Source organism: Tursiops truncatus, chromosome X (genome assembly GCF_011762595.2).
Source record: "Tursiops truncatus isolate mTurTru1 chromosome X, mTurTru1.mat.Y, whole genome shotgun sequence".
NCBI lineage: Eukaryota > Metazoa > Chordata > Mammalia > Artiodactyla > Delphinidae > Tursiops > Tursiops truncatus.
This window is the reverse complement of record NC_047055.1, coordinates 19,489,701-19,509,077: the sequence shown is the minus strand read 5'-3', so window position 1 is coordinate 19,509,077 and position 19,377 is coordinate 19,489,701. Positions and strand designations below refer to the sequence as shown.

The window sequence follows — 19,377 nt, the reverse complement described above, 5'->3', positions numbered from 1 at the left end:
ATAGCTCAATTTCTTTTTATGGCTGAGTAATATTCCATTGTATATATGTGCCACATCTTCTTTATCCATTCATCCGATGATGGACACTTAGGTTGCTTCCATGTCCTGGCTATTGTAAATAGAGCTGCAATGAACATTTTGGTACATGACTCTTCTTGAATTATGGTTTTCTCAGGGTATATGTCCAGTAGTGGGATTGCTGGGTCATATGGTAGTTCTATTTGTAGTTTTTTAAGGAACCTACATACTGTTCTCCACAGTGGCTGTATCAATTTACATTCCCACCAACAGTGCAAGAGGGTTCCCTTTTCTCCACACCCTCTCCAGCATTTATTGTTTCTAGATTTTTTGATGATGGCCATTCTGACTGTTGTGAGATGATATCTCATTGTAGTTTTGATTTGCATTTCTCTAATGATTAATGAAGTTGAGCATTGTTTCATGTGTTTGTTGGCAGTCTGTATATCTTCTTTGGAGAAATGTCTATTTAGGTCTTCTGCCCATTTTTGGATTGGGTTGTTTGTTTTTTTGATATTGAGCTGCAAGCTCATACATTCTTAATGTATTTTGGCCAGCAGGCTTTGAACAGCTATGGTAGGTGCCTTTCTTACCACTCTGCTGCTCACCTTTTGACCTTTAGTTCCTTAGACAAAAGAGCATTTTAAAAAATGAGGACTGACTTTATTTGAAGCTACAAATGCAGCCATTGAAACAGACCCAAGCAGTGACATCAGGACATAGTAGCTGCCAGATAGCATGTGCACATTCTCTCTCTCCTTCATTCTCACCTCCCTCCCTCTCTTCCTCTTTCTCTGTTTTCTGCCGTTTTGAGGGAGGATGTTCAATTAGACTTCTTTCTAAAGTCATACGATAATACACTTGTTATCCATAGACTATCTCGAGAAGGATACTCTATCCATTGGTAATAGAAATTGCTTCTGGAGAGGAGAACCAGGTAGCATTTGGGAAAGGAGAGGGAAGGAGCCTTACTTTGCACTGTACCTTTTGTAACTTTTGAATTCCAAACTGGATTGGTATTACTTTTTAACAAAAACAAAGCCATATGTAAGATCAGCGTTGGTCATTATTGTGAACCTTTACAAACTAACTTTAAAACTTATGCTGCTGCCTGTGATGAACTTCAGTATGTAAGGGCAGAAATGAGTGAGTAGGTGAAGGCAGCCAAATTTGGGTATATGTGATATTTGGGCAGAAGTGCCTGCCATTCTGTTTACTAAAGTTCAGTTAACATAACATTTATGGACTACAGGTACAGCGTAAGAGACATTTACTTGCCTTGAAATATTTCCCTTGGGCATTTTGTATAAATCTGAGTCCTTCCACTGGCCTAAATTCCTGGATAAAGCCTTGGTATGAGAATGACTAGTGAGTGATCTTCGTCATACGTTTCTGTCCCATGGAAGCAGTTTTTAGCCAAGCAGTGTTTGAGGCCAGCTGGCAGGTGAGGTTCCAATTTGCTATTTGTGATTCCTTGACTTTGGTGTTCTCAATGGGGCCTATCCTTTCTCTGTCAGTTGAGTTTTGGCAAGTGCAGGGGCACAAATATGATTGGAAACCATGAGCTTCCCTCTGGCCACATTGGTGGTTCGTGTCTCTTAAAGGGACCAAGAGGATGCCTAGAGGCTTCAAACCCCCCCCCCCCCCCTGCCGAGGAGTCAGATCTCTACACTGCTTTAGGTGTTTGAGGATAGACTTTGGAAGTGAACTTCCAGGGAATCCCTCAATCTAATCAGAATTGGCTGGTGGCCCTGAGGCCATGTACCAATTAGACTTGCACTGTCCAATAAGGGAACCAATAGCCCCATGTGGCTATTTAAATTGAAATAAATCAAAATGAAAAACTGAGTTCCTCAATCATACTAGTGACAATAGCCACGTGGGGCTAGTGCCTCCTATATCAGACTGAGCAGATATAGACCATTTCTATCATCGTAGAACATCGTATCAGACAGTGCTAACTAAATCATTCAGGCATGGCAGCACTGTATGCAGCTATGTGACCTAAGGGGAAGGCCTTGGTGCTTTCCAGGCCTGTCTAATCCTACTGGTCCTTTGAGGATTGCCTCAATTCTAGTTCCTTCAGGAAACTTATCCTTACCACTCCAGCTCACAGCGATGACTCCCTTCTTTGAACCCCTACGGCACCTGAAATGTGTGATGACACGTTGTTTTATTGGTGTTACACTTTTGCTTCTAAGTTAGTCTCATCTTCCCAGCAAGGCTGCAGGGCCCTCAAGAGCAGAACTTAAACCCCACACTGCCTGTTAGATGCATCTATATGTGAGGCACAGCTTCTCTTTTCATCCCAAAATGCTTATCAAAAGCATTTATCAAGCCTTCCTTTTCTCCAGCTGCCTTTTTTTTTCTTTGCTCTTGTTTTCAGTATGTATAAAAATCAGCATGTAGGACACAACGTCATGCTTCAAAAACCATTTATTTTTTGAGGAAGGTCAACATGCTAATTGATATCAGGTGTAGCAGCGTCAGCTTGTGTCTTGGTGAGGGGGTTAGGGTGAGGAAGATTTGGGAACATTGGCATTAGATCTTGAAAACGCTTTGGAGAGAGCTGATGATACCTTCCTCATCATTTCAGACCCCTGTTTGGAAGTACTGGGCTTATCAGAGTCTGTGAACAAACCAAAAGAGAAATGTGGTCAGTTATCAGCCTTTCCAATTGAGGCTGTCAGGCAAGGGGAGTGATAATTTTGGATTCAGAAAGAAGTATTTATATAATAGCTTTTGGTTTTTAAAGTGCTTTCACAAAGAGTATTTTTCTCCTTCTGACAACCCTGGGAAGGAAGCAGGAGAAATTCAGTGAGGTCAGATGCCTCATCTAAGGTCATGTGGGTAGAAAGTGGCCAGATTTGCCCTAGGGCCAAGGCTTTCTGATGTGCAGGCCAGCTCTTCACTCCCTGCACCCTGATGCTTCTTGAGCCAGCTCAGCAGTGCCTTGCCTCCCTCGTGCTAGCAGATAACTATCCAAAAAAGCCTGCTGAGCTAATTCCACATGAAAAGGTAACTTTCAACTCTCAACAGTACTGGTGTCCATTTCAAAATATCCAGGCAGAAGCAGCAGTGCATTTAAAAAGGCTATCGTTTCTCACTCACTTTGGGTAAATTTTCAGTTGACTAACCCCAAGTGATCTGTTTGTTGTGTGAGCTATAAAGGACTTATGTGGCCAATAAGAGTCTCCATTTAGACCAATTTTTCTGCACCACTTGTTTTATGCAACGGGCTCTTATTTAAAGTATATCATAGTTTATGTTAATGAAATGATTGTTGTATCTGTAAGGACAGAAATGAGCAGTTATCTATGTTGCGGATGCATCATGACAGGATGTCATGAAAAGACACAGGGCAATAAAGCACATACCTTCTTATTTCTAGTAAAAGACAAAGTTCTCCTATACCTCTTGCAGTTCCCTAGTTTTTATCTTCTCTAGCAGTATAACCTTAGGAACTTCAAGGATCTATGATTAAAACTAAGGTAGCAGATAGCAAATTTACCCCCAAATAAGGGGGAAAATAGTTCAGGTTTTCAGATTAATAATGCAGTACTGGAATGTGCTGGTAGTTTAAACAAAATAAGAACAATGAAGAAATTAATAAGGAAAAAGCCAAAATCTGCAGAGGGAAAGATAAAGGCTTGAATGGAGAGATCTCTGAAAAAGCAAGACAAAGACAGTTACAGGATTGAGATATGTACCGCAAAGCCACATTCTGAAAATGTTGAGGGGAAAAATGAAGCTTTGTTTTTGCAATTTGTGGGTCTTGTTAAAAATGCAGATGCCTGGACACGATTTCCCTGAGAATACTGACTGTGCAGGTCTGGAGAAGGGCCAGGATTCTGCAAATAAGCATCCTGGGTGATGCTGGTGCAAGCAGTCTCTGAATGACACTTTGAGACACTGCCCCTAGTTTGCAGTCACTAATAGATTCTGCATATTGTTCAAGATGGGCACTGGCTAGAATGACAGCACACACAAAGTTCATCCCTAGGGGCACAATGAACCCTTTGGCTAACAAGTCATATTCCTTTCAAAGCAAAGCTGCTGAAAAGAGAAATCAAGTAGTAGGTGTGGCATTCTCAGTGTATTGGAAGTAGGAGTTACATATGTCAAAATGGAGCAAGGTTGGTGAGACCAGCTCTCCTTCAAGACACCCTGATGCTGCTTAGATCAGCTTGTGGGCAGCACAGTGGTCACTCTGAAGAGACCTGGTTGGTACTGGTCACTGAAGAGAGAGACATGTCTGGGGTGTTTATGGCAAAAGTGGATGGGCCGTGATGCATGCCAAGTGCTATAGAATGACACTTCATACCATGAACTGATTTAGATTCCCAATAAAACCCTATCTGTAAAAAATACACCATAAGCTATAATGGGCATGTGTTGGTCCAGAAGTCCCCCCTTTTTTGTCGGTTTTCATAAACAGGCATCATTGTAATTTCTAATAAATTATCCTCTATGGGGCTTTTACTACTTTGAGCATCTTAGCACAAGGTGGCCATTTCTGCATTTCTTCCTCCAAAAGCCCTTATCAGAGCAAAAGTATGTTATTTGAATTTATAACTGCTTCCCAGTGAGTTCCTGTAATATGCCGAATGCAGGGGTTGGGAGGAGGTGTCCCTGTCAAACTAAAGGCACAGAAGAATGATTTTACTCTTTGATTGGACATGCTAGTTAGAAACCTAGATGGGATCTTTTCTACTTGCCACTGAACTCTGCAGGATGTCCTTGGTCACTGCTCAATTCTGAGATGCAATTCTGAGATGTAGTTTATCACCTTCTATCAATGCGAAAGTGCCCTGGCCAGCCTATATTCTTCAGAAGATGGCACTTCATGTACAACATATTTATCATTTTATAATAAAGCTCTCAATTATGTCATTTTGAATACAGGAGTTTTGATCAGATCTTTATGATTTCTTTCCTTCTGCTAACTTTGGGTTTTTTTGTTCTTCTTTCTCTAATTGCTTTAGGTGTAAGGTTAGATTGTTTATTTGAGATGTTTCTTGTTTCTTGAGGTAGGATTGTAGTGCTATAAACTTCCCTCTTAGAACTGCTTTTGCTGCATCCCATAGGTTTTTGGGTCATCGCGTTTTCATTGTCATTTGTTTCTAGGTATTTTCTGATTTCCCCTTTGATTTCTTCAGTGATCTCTTGGTTATTTAGTAGTGTATTGTTTAGCTTCCATGTATTTGTATTTTTTACAGATTTTTTCCTGTAATTGATACCTAGTCTCACAGCGTTATGGTCGGAAAAGATGCTTGACACGGTTTCAAATTTCTTAAATTTACCAAGGGTTGATTTGTGACCCAAGATATGATCTATCCTGGAGAATGTTCCATGAGCACTTGAGAAGAATGTGTATTCTGTTGTTTTTGGATGGAATGTCCTATAAATATCAATTAAGTCCATCTTGTTTAATGTATCATTTAAAGCTTGTGTTTCCTTATTTATTTTCATTTTGGATGATCTGTCCATTGGTGAAAGTGGGGTGTTAAAGTCCCCTACTATGATTGTGTTACTGTTGATTTCCCCTTTTATGACTGTTAGCATTTGCCTTATGTATTGAGGTGCTCCTATGTTGGGTTCATAAATATTTCCAATTGTTATATCTTCTTCTTGGATTGATCCCTTGATCATTATGTAGTGCCCTTCTTTGTCTCTTCTAATAGTCTTTATTTTAAAGTCTATTTTGTCTGATATGAGAATTGCTACTCCAGCTTTCTTTTGATTTCCACTTGCATGGAATATCTTTTTCCATCCCCTCACTTTCAGTCTGTATGTGTCCCTAGGTCTGAAGTGGGTCTCTTGTAGACAGCATATATATGGGTGTTGTTTTTGTATCCTTTCAGCCAGTCTATGTCTTTTGGTGGGAGCATTTAATCCATTCACGTTTAAGGTAATTATTGATATGTATGTTCCTCTTACTATTTTCTTAATTGTTTTGGATTTCTTATTGTAAGTCTTTTCCTTCTCTTGTGTTTCCTGCCTAGAGGAGTTCCTTTAGCATTTGTTGTAAAGCTGGTTTGGTGGTGCTGAATTCTCTTAGCTTTTGCTTGTCTGTAAAGGTTTTAATTTCTCCGTCGAATCTGAATGAGATCCTTGCTGGGAAGAGTAATCTTGCTTGTAGGTTTTTCCATTTTATCACTTTAAATACAAACATACACTGTTAAAGAGATGATTAAATCCTAGTAGCATGGGCTGTAGTCCACATATAGATGTGATAAACCCTTATTTCCTAGATATTTCCCACAGGAGCCTGGTAATTGTAAACTCATAATTATAGTCACACCACATACTTTCCACCAAAATTATTAATGAAATATTATTAGTGTTTCAGAAAAAGCAAACTAGTTGGCTCATGTTAACTAGTTATCTGACCCAGTACTCCCCCAATGTAGATCAACCTACCGGAAGGCTCAGTATTAACTTTAGGTTTGACAGGAAAATTCATCAATTCAATGAACAAAGTCTCTTTTTTAAATACTATCTAATTTGAATGAAAAAATAATCAATCCAACCTTCTGTTATTTTGGCAGTTGGATCTGAGGGATGCTCGTCATCACCACTAAAAGAAAAAGGTAAAAAACATTTCATTTTCTTTGTATTTTATACTTGTTAAAGGAATACTAGTTAAAGAACAACCTGTCAAAGTCATTATTCATATAGATGCAAACCTGGAATGGTATGTCTCTGAGTTCTCAAGTAAAAATGATAAAATGATTATTGTGAAATAATGAAAAATGATTGCTACATTGACTTTATTTGGTTTTATATGTTTGCCCTTTTCTTATGCAATGATACAAATAATTGAGATTTGCCTGCATTACTAATTATTTATGTTAAAACAATCGTGACGGGAGATAGGGCCAGTGGTAGGCCAGGAGCGATGTCCTAAAATGGCATCAGGTCAAAAAGAAAACTTAATTTCATAGTGCCAGGTGGAAAAGAATATAGTTAGAACAAGGTTGATTTTTCTCCTATGCCCTATTTCTCCCATGATACAAAGTGCTACTGTTCCCAGTTTGTGAATATTCTTATAAACACAAGAACGATTTTAGACACGTTTTGGCTATTCTAGAAAAAGTATTAATCAGACTTCAAGTCTGCAGTGTACTTTGTTCCGCCCTGTCCCTATAGGTACTGCATAGTCCAGCCTTTCTCTTGTAGTCTTCTCCAACCTGGATGGTCTTATCTAAATCTTATCCATCTTTTAAGGCCCAACTCAAACTCCACTGCTTTTGAGAATTCTTCCCTGAATGCTCCAACTTACACCGCCCCCTCCATTCTTGGGATTCTTCTGACAGTGCCACCCGGTTGAGCATTTAGGGACATATGGGAACTAAATATGAACTCCTTTAGGTGGGCCATTAGAGTGGGGACTATTGACTCAGGGCCTGTCTCCCAGGTTCAAGAACCTAACACATTAGTTAAAGACTTAATCTAACCATACTGTAGATCACTATACTAGAAAGTAGGTCCCAGGAGAAGTGGAGACCAGATAAATAGGAATGGGAGAGAAGATGGGAAGGGAAGGCCCAGGAAGTAACCACAGAGGGGAGTTAGGGGAAGGAGTGAGGGGAGGTTGAAGGGCTAAACACTGGCTTCCTCACAGGTTTACTTGAGTGGCCCATTCTTCGATCAGCATAATCTTCATTTCAGATTTCTATTTCCTTAGTCAACTAGTATTGCTTTAACTGACTGTACCGAGAAAATGAAGGCAGATCCTCTTCATTATATGAGGATGAACTCATAATTCTATGTATGAAGTAATGTGTCGGTTTGGTGCTAGATTTCATTTCTATTCCCTGGAAAAGTACAAGTCAGGTAAAACACAAAGGAGAGTTTACAACAAATCAAATAAAATATACTGTAACATATACTGCCAGCATTTCTGACCAAGCACACTTTGTTTGGTCCTGAAATTTCACATGGCTTCCCAGTAAATAAATAGATCCCAATAAATAGATTAGAGTCTGTGTTAAGGCTATTGACCTGATGAGCTCCTGAACTGGCCAGAATTGTATCCCTGTGTTTTATTTTCTCTGGTTCAGTGCAGCTTCTGGGTTAAGTGGGAATCACTGCAAATGGATAATCCAGGGAATTGTCTTACCAGGAAATTCTAAATCATATGTAATCTCCATACACATGATAAGATACAATTTTGGGGGTAGGGCCAACCCAAGAGGTCAGTGAGGCCCAGACCATCACTAGAAGGATACAGAACCAGGGACAAGAGCTGTGTGTCAAAGTGATAGTGGAGTTTATGGGCTGATTACAGGAGGAACATTCAACATATTCAACTAACTTGCTATGTTTCAACAAGCCGGGTAAGTAATTTTTAAGAAAATAGTTGGTTAAGTAACTTGCCCAAAGGTCACATAGCTACTAAGTGGCAAAGTCAGAATTCAAACCCAGATAGGCTGAATTTGCATGAATCTTTTTACTCCCCTCCAAGCCCATCTTCTGGTCCTGCCCACTGGCATGGAGTTTGTATGCACAAAACTTCCAATGAATATTTATAGTTAAGAGTACAAAAAAAGAATGCAATCTATCATTTTAAATAATTAGCTTGTATTTCTCCTAACTGGTTTCCATTTTCTGTTTTTCTTGTCCTTCTAACTAGCCTAGGACTCTTTCCATGATCTGTTTTTCTTCAACTGAAGCTCCTGGCTTCATCTGTTAATCATTTCCCTTTTGTTGTAAATATCGTCAGAGGTGGGAGAGACTGCCTAGATCTAGTTTGTGCCCTTGTCTTCCTACCCAGTGTATATTACTTGTACTAAGTTTGTGAAACTCTCTACCCTTTCTATAGAAACCCAGTCACTGATACTTAAAGTTCTCACACTTACGCTCAGTTGTGTCTTTTTCTCCCAAGAGGAAGAGTTTGTGTCAGTCGAGAATTTTGAGGTAGTTACATCAACTTTAGAAACAGTTCTTATTTGTGTCTGTTTAGATTCTGTCTTTTGAGCTGGTGATGCTTCAGTAATTGTAGTTACACTGGATTTTGGCTGACAACATTTTCCTAGTGACAAAAATTTTTTCAGATTGCTTTTGCTCATCAGTGGCTTGGGAAAAGCCCCTGTGCTGGCAGTGGGCTTCACGTCTTCTTTTATTTGATTTTCAGGTGGGCCTTCTGGAAATTCTTCTTTTACAACCTCTTGTAAAACAACTTCATCTTCATCAGAAGTAAAGCTCTCTTCTGCTTTCTTTTGTAAAACTTCTTGATTAATATCATGAGTTATCAACCGAATGATAAGATCTTTTTTGCTTTGGACATCTTTTAAAAGCTCCACTTTGGTGATGTCAGGCTTTATTAAACTCTGAAATGAATTCCTACTAGCAGTCTGGAATTAAAGAGACAATGAATATTAAAAACAATCGCCTCAGTCTTTTTTGCTGTGGTTCTATTGTAATAAGGCAACTTTCACATGGTATCTAGTTTCAATTTAGTAAAATTATTTATCTTCAAGTGCTTTTACTTATATATTAGTGATATATTTAAAAGAAGAAATAAATGAAGATCACAAGCAATATTTGCTCATTTCTATAATTTGTTTTGCATTCAAGATTATCACTCCAGTTCAAAGAAGAAACCCTAAGGTTCTTTCTCTTGCTTCAAATTTTACCTTTTACTCGCCAAGAGGTGCAAAATGCACAAATACTTTAATTACACTGTTTTCATCACTTGTCTTGAAAGTTTTTTAACAGATTTAGACATGATTAAATGTTTTTCTAAACTTCTTAGTAGGGAACTAATAGACGAACTAAATACAGAAATTTTCATGAAAAAAGACAAAGTATTGGCTGACTTGGATTTTTTAAAATGATGAGTAATAGCCAAAATTGTGAAGGACTTTGAATGTTCACTCCTCACCCCTCCACACCCTAATCCTTTGAATGTATTTTCTAAAGGAAGCTTCAAAGAGCAAATCTTCATTCTCCTCACCTCCCTAGTCAAGTGTCACTTTCCATTTTGCAATGTTAAAGACAGATCAAGGAAGAGACAGTTTTAATTAAACAAATGACTTCTCCCATTTCTGTAGCCTTTTGATGATGCCACAGAACTTTTAAGTTAATTTGAGTTATCAATCTTAGATCTCTTTGCAACACTGCAAACCAGATTTTCAGATAAATGCTGCCTTAAAGGAATATCTTTTGTGCAATACAAAATTAAAGAACTTCTGTAAGAAATGGAAACACAATCAATTTTGGTTATTTGTGCTGGTGGAAGGAAAGTGGTTCAAAAAATCAAAAATCATTCTATATGGCTTTGGAATGTAACACTGTATGAGCCTTTAATAGGCATGTGTCTGGTGTATTGGGAAGTTTTGGTACCTCCAAATAGCAAATGAAACCCTGCTTGTGGATTTCTGACTGAGCAATAGCCCGGGAGTTGTCTGGGTTCCCTAAACTGATCTGTTCTTTCTGCAACCCTCATCCTCATGCTGGGGATGGATGGCACTGCTATCCAGATAGCATCAAAACATGGCTGAAACTTGCTGCACCATCTACGTCTAGTTTCCTTAAGACAGCTTTTGCTTCCCTTAAGATTAGCAGGGGTAGTTGTTTTGGATTAGCTATTCTCTTCCAAGTTCCTCTAGGCTATAAAGAGATAGTTAAAGTACTGATAAAGGATGTAAGAGAAGAAAGCAGGTTGCCAAGAAGAAGAACTGATAGATATTTCTGCACATGATTAAGAAGTAATGACTTGGGAGTAATGTTCTACAGTTTAGACAAACAGGTTTTGTGCCCACGGAGTTACTTACATATAAATGAAGACTACTAAGTAAATGCTAATATAACTTTGAGAACCCAGAGAGAAAAGGACATTTTAGAGCTAGAAAAGACCTTCATCTAGTCCAAGAAACTAAGGACCAAGGCGATTCCATCAGTGTCTATGAAAGTCTCAGTATTTGAGACAAAACAAGTATCCATCAATGTATTCACCAGCTCTTAGACTTAGTTCAGTGAGTTGGAAAATAATGGTAATGAAAACATACTCCTAGGCCTAGGCTTCAGGCAGGCTGGTCCCATAGAACTTTGCTCCGTTTGCAAAGTTTTTACCTAGGGGCTTTGGCGTTAAATGAGAATATTGGGCTGGATCGGTGTAACTCCATCTCCTGGCAACATCATCCCTAAGATCAGTAAACAGAACTAACTACTTTTTCAATAGATGCGTTGTACCAGGGACAGCATTTCTGCATTTCAGGTCCCCGTTATTGAAGTACATTTGGAGCCCAAATATGGGACTGCAGAGAAACTAGTTCATAAAAATAGCAGCATGAAGACAACTGGGTCTAGGACAAGGGTAGAAGAGGAAAGAAACCGAGTACATCCTGAGGATGTAAGAATATGGAGAACTGGGAAGGTGTTATGTAACAAAAGTGAAATAAGGAGAAACGAACTCTAAAGAGCTTGCAGTCTAATGTTTGTTGATGAATGTTGCTAAATAAAAACAATACTACTGTGGAACCTTAAATTAAGTTTGAGGATTTCAATCTCTAATAGAGGCTAGTTTAGCTGATATTCTAACTGGTCCTTCTAGATCCATATAGTACTATGATAATGTATATCCATTAAAAAGAACTGTGGTGATTGTAAAAACTGCATTTCCTCTGAGTTGCCAAATGAGGACTACAATTCCAATCAGTCTTGTTTGCTGTTAAGGGTATTTCTCTGTACTCCCGTTCTTCAGAAAATGGCAGTTCAGTTTGACTGGCTAATGGAAACTAGCCTGCCACCTTTACACTGAGCCACATTGCTGATGGGGTTAGTCCCAGGAAAGCAGAGGATTGTATTGGAGGAATCGGAGTCCTCGGTTCTACTGGGATGCACAAGAGAAAATTGACCATATTGTACAAATGCATTCCTGTAGACCTACCTGAGGAAGGAAATCACAGAAGGACAGCCAGGTCTCACTGACTGCTCATTTCTTTTCACTAGTGCCTTTTGCACTTACCTCTAACAGCTTTATGTTCAGTCGTCCCGCCTGATCCAAAGAGATGCATTTGTCTTTCTCTTTCTTGTATCAGGTGTATCAGTTGAGTAACTCTTCCCACTTATTGACCCTCTTCTCAGTGTTTCAATGCTGTGTCCAGTTCTAGCTAAACACTCCACCTGCAGCTTCTTAAGCAATTGAGTTTTTTTTTTTTTTTTTTTTTAGCAATTGAGTTTTTATAGAAATGACCCCTAAGTGTTCTGTACCAATGTCTGGATCAATATTGATGGGTTGTTTCCCACGGTGAAGAATTATCCTAACTGAAAGCTCCTCTTGCCTTAAACCTTGATGTAACCCTTTTTGCTGTAGCTCAGGTTCCATTTTGACAGCATGCTCATGTGCCTTTTCAACAATTTGACCAATGTCCAGATCGCCAAAGAGATTAGCATGTGAATCTTCTGGGCTAATTGTTTCTAATGGACAATTGGAAACTTTCCTGATTATTAAAGAAGCCACCTCTTTAGGAAAGATGTGGTTTGTACCTTTCATGTCATGATAAAGTTCTTCATGTGTTCCAGATTGTTGTAGTACATGATTATAAACAGAATCGGCCATCTAAGAAATAATTTCTATACTTTCTGGATTTAAAAATTTTTCTTCAGGATTAGCAGCTACAATACTAATGTTTTTTCTGGAAATTTCAGTTGTCACGGATTTTGTCAATTGAGATGCAATTTTATTTAACTCAGGCTTTGATAAGTTTTTAGCATCTTTGCTTGAGGCACTTGGCAACTTTACTAGTTTAGCCAAGAACAAGGCAAGTGTTTCCTCTAAAAACCTGGCATCTAATACAGCCTCTTTTTTGGATGAAGGTTTTTTCTTTGACTTAAGATCATCAGTAATCTTAGCCATCTTTTCCATAATTTTGACAGCTTCCAGAGCTAACTCTGAACTTGATGTTTCTTCCTCTACTTGAGGATGAAATTCTGAATTGGAAATTTCCTTCACCATTAAAAATCCTATTATATCAGAGAGGACATTGTTCTTACCTGTTAAATCTTTATATACTGAAATATGGGAGCCAGAGTGCTTTAAAACAGTGTTATAAACAGAATTAACTACTTTTTCAATAGTCGCACTGTCTGCTAAAGATACAGTGGATGATTCTTTGACCTGTAGTACTACTGTAATCTGACTTTTAGAGATATATTCTTGGAATGAATTTAAGATTTTTGAGCTTATTTTTTTGCATTTCAGCATTTAGAGAATTGTTTTGTTCCTTATCCGCTTTGGAAACTTAAATAGAAGCTTTGACAAAAAATTTATAGCAATTTCTTCTATTATGTTAAAAGGCAGTTTGTAAGCCTGTGATGGCTGAGGCTGGGGAATTTCAGTGGTTTGGATAACATCTTTAAGGATATTTTCAACAACACTGTCAACTTCTTTACAGTGGCGTTAGTTCTCCAGAAAAATAGTTCTGTAGGTGATTTCTGGTCACTTCTTGTACAACTAAATTAACTATGCCTTCTGAAAGGATTTTGCAACCACTGCTGACACACTTTTGTATGCTCTCTTGAGATCCAAATTGTTGCAAAAGATTATTATAAATAGTCTTAACCACTAATTGAATAATTTCATCATCATTAGGATGTAAAGATTCTACATAATGTATAATCATATCTTCATTTTTGGAGATCTCTGTTATAACTATACTTGCTAATTTCATTTGAAGGAAGTCCAATTCTGTGTACAAATTATCCTCAGATATTTCTGTTTTAGCATTGGCTACTGTTGAGAAAATTTTTGAAAGAAGAGAAGAAATTATCCTTTCTAAAAATTCATAAAGCAGCATTATGGTATATAGCGATGATATCTAACATTCTTTGCAGGCTGTCTGGGCCACCTTATGGACATTTTTCATAACCTCCTTAGATTCTAGAGGCAAACATACTGAATCTGGAGTCTCATCATAAAGTAGCAAGTTTAGCTGATACTGAAAAGTTTCTTCTATTACTGCATTAGCTAGCCTTCTTGCTAATTTTTCAACATTACTCTTTATGTCCTCGCAAATAGAGTCTTGAGATCTATACTCCTGCAAAATATTGCATATAGAGGAGTGAACAATCTTATTGACCAAAATTTTATTGATTTATGGTATTTTAGCTATAAAAGATGCCTGATCTGAAGAAGGTATTTTAGTTGCAGGTGCCGTGTTATGCATGGGTGGTATATTATCCATAATTATCTTTTTCTTGGGAGGTCTTTTTTCCACAGACAGTTCTTTTTGCCTGAGAGGTACTTTATGAACTGATGAAATGTTATCTTCAGATGGTAGGAACCTACTTCCTTGATCTGGCTTTAATACTTTAATTTGAGCATCTGAAAACTCCTTTAACAGGGAATCAATCAGTTTCATAGCCGTGTCATAGAGCTCAGCTTGATTTACACCTCTGCTTACATTTTGACATGCATCATCTGTATCCGATGAGGAAGAAAAAATCAATTTGTTAACTATTTCAGAGATAACATCTTCTAAAAAGTTAGCAGGGAAAATCCCGGGTTTATATTCTGGTGGGTTCTGAGGATTGTCCCGTTTACTAGGTGTACTTTTAATCTCTTTATCTTTACTTTTCTCATTCTCTTCCTCTTTTGCAGGAGCATTCTGTTTAGCTGAATTCATTGAAGCAGGTTTTGCAAAATCCTTGCCATCCGCTTGAGTTACATATGCTGCTTTATCACCTACAGGATTTGGGGATTTTGAGTCATCCACTGGTCCTTGGAAAGAAGATATTTCTAAAACATTTCTGTAAATGATTCCAGTGACATTTTGGGCATGTTTAGAATGCAAGATCTGTTTGTCATCTGTAACTGCGTAAGCTGGAGAATCTCTTCTCTTCTTTTGGATCTCTCTGTATCTCACCTTGGATTTCAGAGATGGTAATTCAAAAGGTTTGTCCCGTTTTCCTAATGAACTTTCTTTTTTCTTGTCACTCTTCTTTTTATCATCTATTTTAAAATCTGGTTCCAGGACAACCTTGTTTTTTGTATCATCGATAGCTGGTGAAAGATTTTGGTATACCTCATCACCTCACCCTTTCTCATCTTTTCTAGCCAAACGGTCTTTCTTCTTGATTTCATTCTTTGTAAGTTCTGTACCCAAATCTGGCCCCGAGTATCTTTACTTTTCACACTGGTTGTTGTTGAAGTGAGTTTCGATACCTTCTCATTATCTTTTCCAATTGAACTTTCCTTTTTCTTTTCATCCTCTTTCTTTTTCTTTGGCACACCTCCACCTCACCCTGATGCTAGGGTAGTTACTTCGCTCTTCATAATGCTATGTATATTGGTACATACTGGCTTCTGGATGCTGCCTGTTTTCATTGATGTCTTCTCCTTTTTGAAGTTCTCTTTTCTGTTAAGTGCTCTTCCATCTATTTCCGAAGTGTCCATTTTGTCTTTCAGGTCTGAGGTTAGAGGAATAAGTGTAGATAATTGTTCTAGTGAAGAAACTGGGCTCTCCTTCAAGCTTCTCTTTATCTTTGTAAAGGTTTTATATGGTAGTTCTTGAACTCTTTGGATGATGCTATCCACATCTAGAAATGAAAAGAAGGTGGAAGACCAGCTTCCCGAAAAAAGTGGTTGAATCTGGAAAGCAGAGATTGCCTTCTTGGCCAAAACAGCAATCATCTCTATAACAATGTTACTTCTATCATGTTTCTGAACATTTTTAGATCCATATATGTCTATGACCTCATCATACACAGAATCAGATACTTTATCGACTTGTCTCTTTATCTATCGGTGGAAATGAAAACATTTTTTCAGCATTCGCTAGAACTTTAATTTCACTTTTCCTAAATTCCCCTATCAGGGCATTTGCAAATTTTATAGCTAGACCCATGATATCTCTTTCTGATATCTCTTTGTCCTTAGGATTTTCAGCAATTCTTGGTAGAGTATAAAATTTGCGAACAAGGTCAATTACAACATCTTCCAAAAATGCAGCAGAGTATACAGAAACCTGTGGGAAGGACTGTATTTTTTCTTTCATGGGATTCAAGAGTTCAGTGACATGGTCATTTTGGGGTAAGTCACTGGGAAATGATTCTTCCTCACATAAAAATAGCTGCGGATGGTGGTCCACAATTACCTCCATAATGAAACCAGCTATTCTCCTGAGGAATGAGCCTCCTCTTTTGCATGTATCTTTCTGTACTTCATCTTCAAACTTAATTTTTTAAATAATATTGTTACATATGGAGTCAACGAAGTTATTGATTACCCCTAATTGCCAACTCTCCACATGCTCCTCTGCCTTGGCAAGTCTAATCTCATGTTCAGAAATTTCTGTTATGATATCATCAGTTAGTTTTGAAGCACTGTTCACAAACTCATAATCTGGTGGCACCTCTTCCTCATTTGGTTCTGTTTCAGTCTCAGATGAAGGGAACATATGTGCTAGAAGCTTGTAAATCATATCTTCTAAAAGGGAACGAGGCAATACAGTGATGCATGATGGCAAGTCATGGCTATCATCGTTGATGGTGTCAAGTACATTTCTGATGATGTTCTCCTCTTGGAGGGAGGAATAGGAAGAAGTTGCTAATTCTCCTGTAACTAATGACTCCACCTGATAATCATAAAATTCTCCTAACAGCAAATAATACATTTTTCCCCCAAATTGACAGCATCATTTTGTATAGCTCTATAAACATGAACCAGAGATCGATAATCATCTAATATTTTTTCATAAATAATGTTGATAGTTTTTTAACCATTTCTTTATATCCTTCTGAAAAATACAGATTTCATCCAAGTGATCTGCAACTAAAATTTGTGATCTGGTGAACTCCAGCACAATTGATTTTACTAATCTTGTAACAATATCAGTAACATTGGCTTTTGCTTTACATGGGTTTTCGGCAGCCAGGACATTATGTGAGAATACATGAAGGATTTTGCATAAAAGCTCAGAAATTACTTCCTCCAAAAAGATGGCTGAATTCACAATGAAAGATAATTCTCTTTGTTTAGGATCTATTGCTCTCTGTTGATAAGTTTGATCCACTGTACCTGAAGGAAGAGTTTTATCTCCAGATAAGAATGACTCAAGATGGGGGCTTCCCTGGTGGCGCAGTGGTTGAGAGTCCGCCTGCCGATGTGGGGGACACGGGTTCGTGTCCCGGTCCGGGAAGATCCCACATGCTGCGGAGCAGCTGGGCCCGTGAGCCATGGCCACTGGGCCTGTGCGTCCGGAGCCTGTGCTCCGCAACGGGAGAGGCCACAGCAGTGAGAGGCCCGCGTACCGCAAGAAAAAAGAATGACTCAAGATGATGGTTAAATATCTCCCTTATATAACTTGCTATTTTTGTAACAGGTATATTACTTATGCCTTTTTTATCTTTTGAAAGAGACTGGTATAGATTTGAATTAGAAATGTCATTATAAATGGCATCAACCATAGCCTGGATATCTTTTCTGAAATCACATTTTGTTTTTCACTTCCATCTTTAATAATGCATGTTGCATGTTTAGAAATTATTGACATGATCTCATCGATCATTCTCACAACTGTGTTGCTGAAGTGTGACTGCGAAAGGCATGGGTCTTCTGCACTGCAGTTCAATGGACATATCTGAGATAAAACCCGAGTGACTATATTTTCCAAATGTGTATATGATAATATGGTGGTATATATTGTACAAGTCTGTCTTCGGAGTCTTGATTTACTGATCGCATAATGAACTCTCTTTATCAAAACATCAGCATTGAGTTTTGAGTATGATTTAAAAGGCAGCTTTGCTATGAAATGTGGAGGAATTCGGAAATCAAAAACTTCAGCCAGGATAATTTTAGTTACCCTCTCCGCCAGTGTCTTGGTGTCACCGAGAAGGTCTTTATTAGGTTCCAGTTCACATTCTTGTAAAACTTTGCTATATGCCGTGTCAATAATTTTTATCATTATGTCTCTATCTACTAGGGGCAAGCACAGTTGTTCCTTAGCATTTTCTAGGATGCTAACTTGAACTTTTGAGAATTCTTCCATTATCAAATATATGAGTTTTCCAGCTGTTTCCAACAGTTCTTTTTCTGAATCTCTTAGTGATTTTGTTTGCACAATACCTAATACCCTGTGGAATATTTTGCTTAAAACCCCAGAGATAACATCTTCCAAAAAGGCTGAGGAGTAAACACTGGCAAAAAAACATTGCCTTCTTCTCATACTATCAAAGTATGCATATGATGAGGGAAATGACAACTTTCCATACACAAATGGATGAAGATGTTGTTGACAGATATTTTTAATGATAAAACCTGCTATTCTATCAATAAGAACATTGTCACTGCTTGTGTTATCGTGCTCAACTGCTTCTTGAGACCCAGAGTTTTGCAAGATATTTCTGAATGTGGAATCAACGAGACGCTGAGCATCATCCTTTGAATAAACAGATTCGGTTTCATCTTCATCTTTTGAAAATCGAATTTCACGTTGGGAAATTTTCATCCTAATATCACTGATTAACTTTGAAGAGATTTCGCTGTGATTAATTCCTGATCTATCTTGGAGTTTCACTGTATAGAACCATGTTAGATGAAGAAGGAAAGATTCTAGATAATAATACTCTGATTATGTCTTCTAAAAATGTGTATGGCAGCAAGGTGTTATATGGAGATAAATGCTGGCTTGGCTGGGTAGGTTCAGTGATGCCACTAAAGATGTTCTGAATAATGTTTTCTGCTGTTAAAGTAGCATAGGAAGAAGCCGACAAATCCCCAGAAAACAGTGGATGAAAAGATAATCAGAAATATCTGCTATGATTAAATTGGTAATGTTTTCCACAAAAATATCACTGTCTTTGAGTTCTTTATTATCAACCTCAGGGGCCAGCCCATGCTGTTTCAGAACATTTTCATAAACTGGATTGACAAGTTCATCCACAGTGTCTGTATCTACAGTGGGGAATGGCTGCTCTTGGTCATCATGAAGAATGCAGATTTTAGCTTTGTTAAAATGGTTGTTTATTGAGTTTACTATTTTTTGGGTCACTTTATCCAAATCACACTCAGTGTTATATTTTGGATCGAAGAGCTTTGCAAATAGTCTGGCAACAATTTCTTCTACAAATGCATTAGGATAAAAGTCCATACCTAGTGGGGTTTCCCTGGTGGCGCAGTGGTTGAGAATCTGCCTGCCAATGCAGGGGACATGGGTTCGAGCTCTGGTCTGGGAGGATCCCACATGCCGTGGAGCACCTAGGCCCGTGAGCCACAACTACTGAGCCTGCGCGTCTGGAGCCTGTGCTCCGCAACAAGAGAGGCCGCGATAGTGAGAGGCCTGCACACCGCGATGAAGAGTGGCCCCCTCTTGCCGCAACTAGAGAAAGCCCTCGCACAGAAACCAAGAC

General features: G+C 38.3%; 1 protein-coding gene across 1 annotated transcript in view; it reads right to left on the bottom strand.

Annotated features, from left to right (window-relative positions):
- Window positions 1-2,504: 2,504 nt before the first annotated feature.
- Window positions 2,505-19,377, bottom strand: part of LOC101316611 (fibrous sheath-interacting protein 2-like) — a 58,753-nt gene continuing 41,880 nt past the window's right edge. The window contains 17 exon segments of the mRNA XM_073799572.1: window positions 2,505-2,668; window positions 6,552-6,598; window positions 7,738-7,838; window positions 8,883-9,377; window positions 11,993-12,039; window positions 12,042-12,148; window positions 12,180-13,421; window positions 13,423-15,139; window positions 15,142-15,754; window positions 15,756-16,654; window positions 16,657-16,737; window positions 16,740-16,781; window positions 16,784-17,091; window positions 17,297-17,450; window positions 17,453-18,537; window positions 18,539-18,764; window positions 18,767-19,134. Of these exon segments, the coding sequence (XP_073655673.1) occupies window positions 2,505-2,668; window positions 6,552-6,598; window positions 7,738-7,838; window positions 8,883-9,377; window positions 11,993-12,039; window positions 12,042-12,148; window positions 12,180-13,421; window positions 13,423-15,139; window positions 15,142-15,754; window positions 15,756-16,654; window positions 16,657-16,737; window positions 16,740-16,781; window positions 16,784-17,091; window positions 17,297-17,450; window positions 17,453-18,537; window positions 18,539-18,764; window positions 18,767-19,134 (7,696 nt within the window).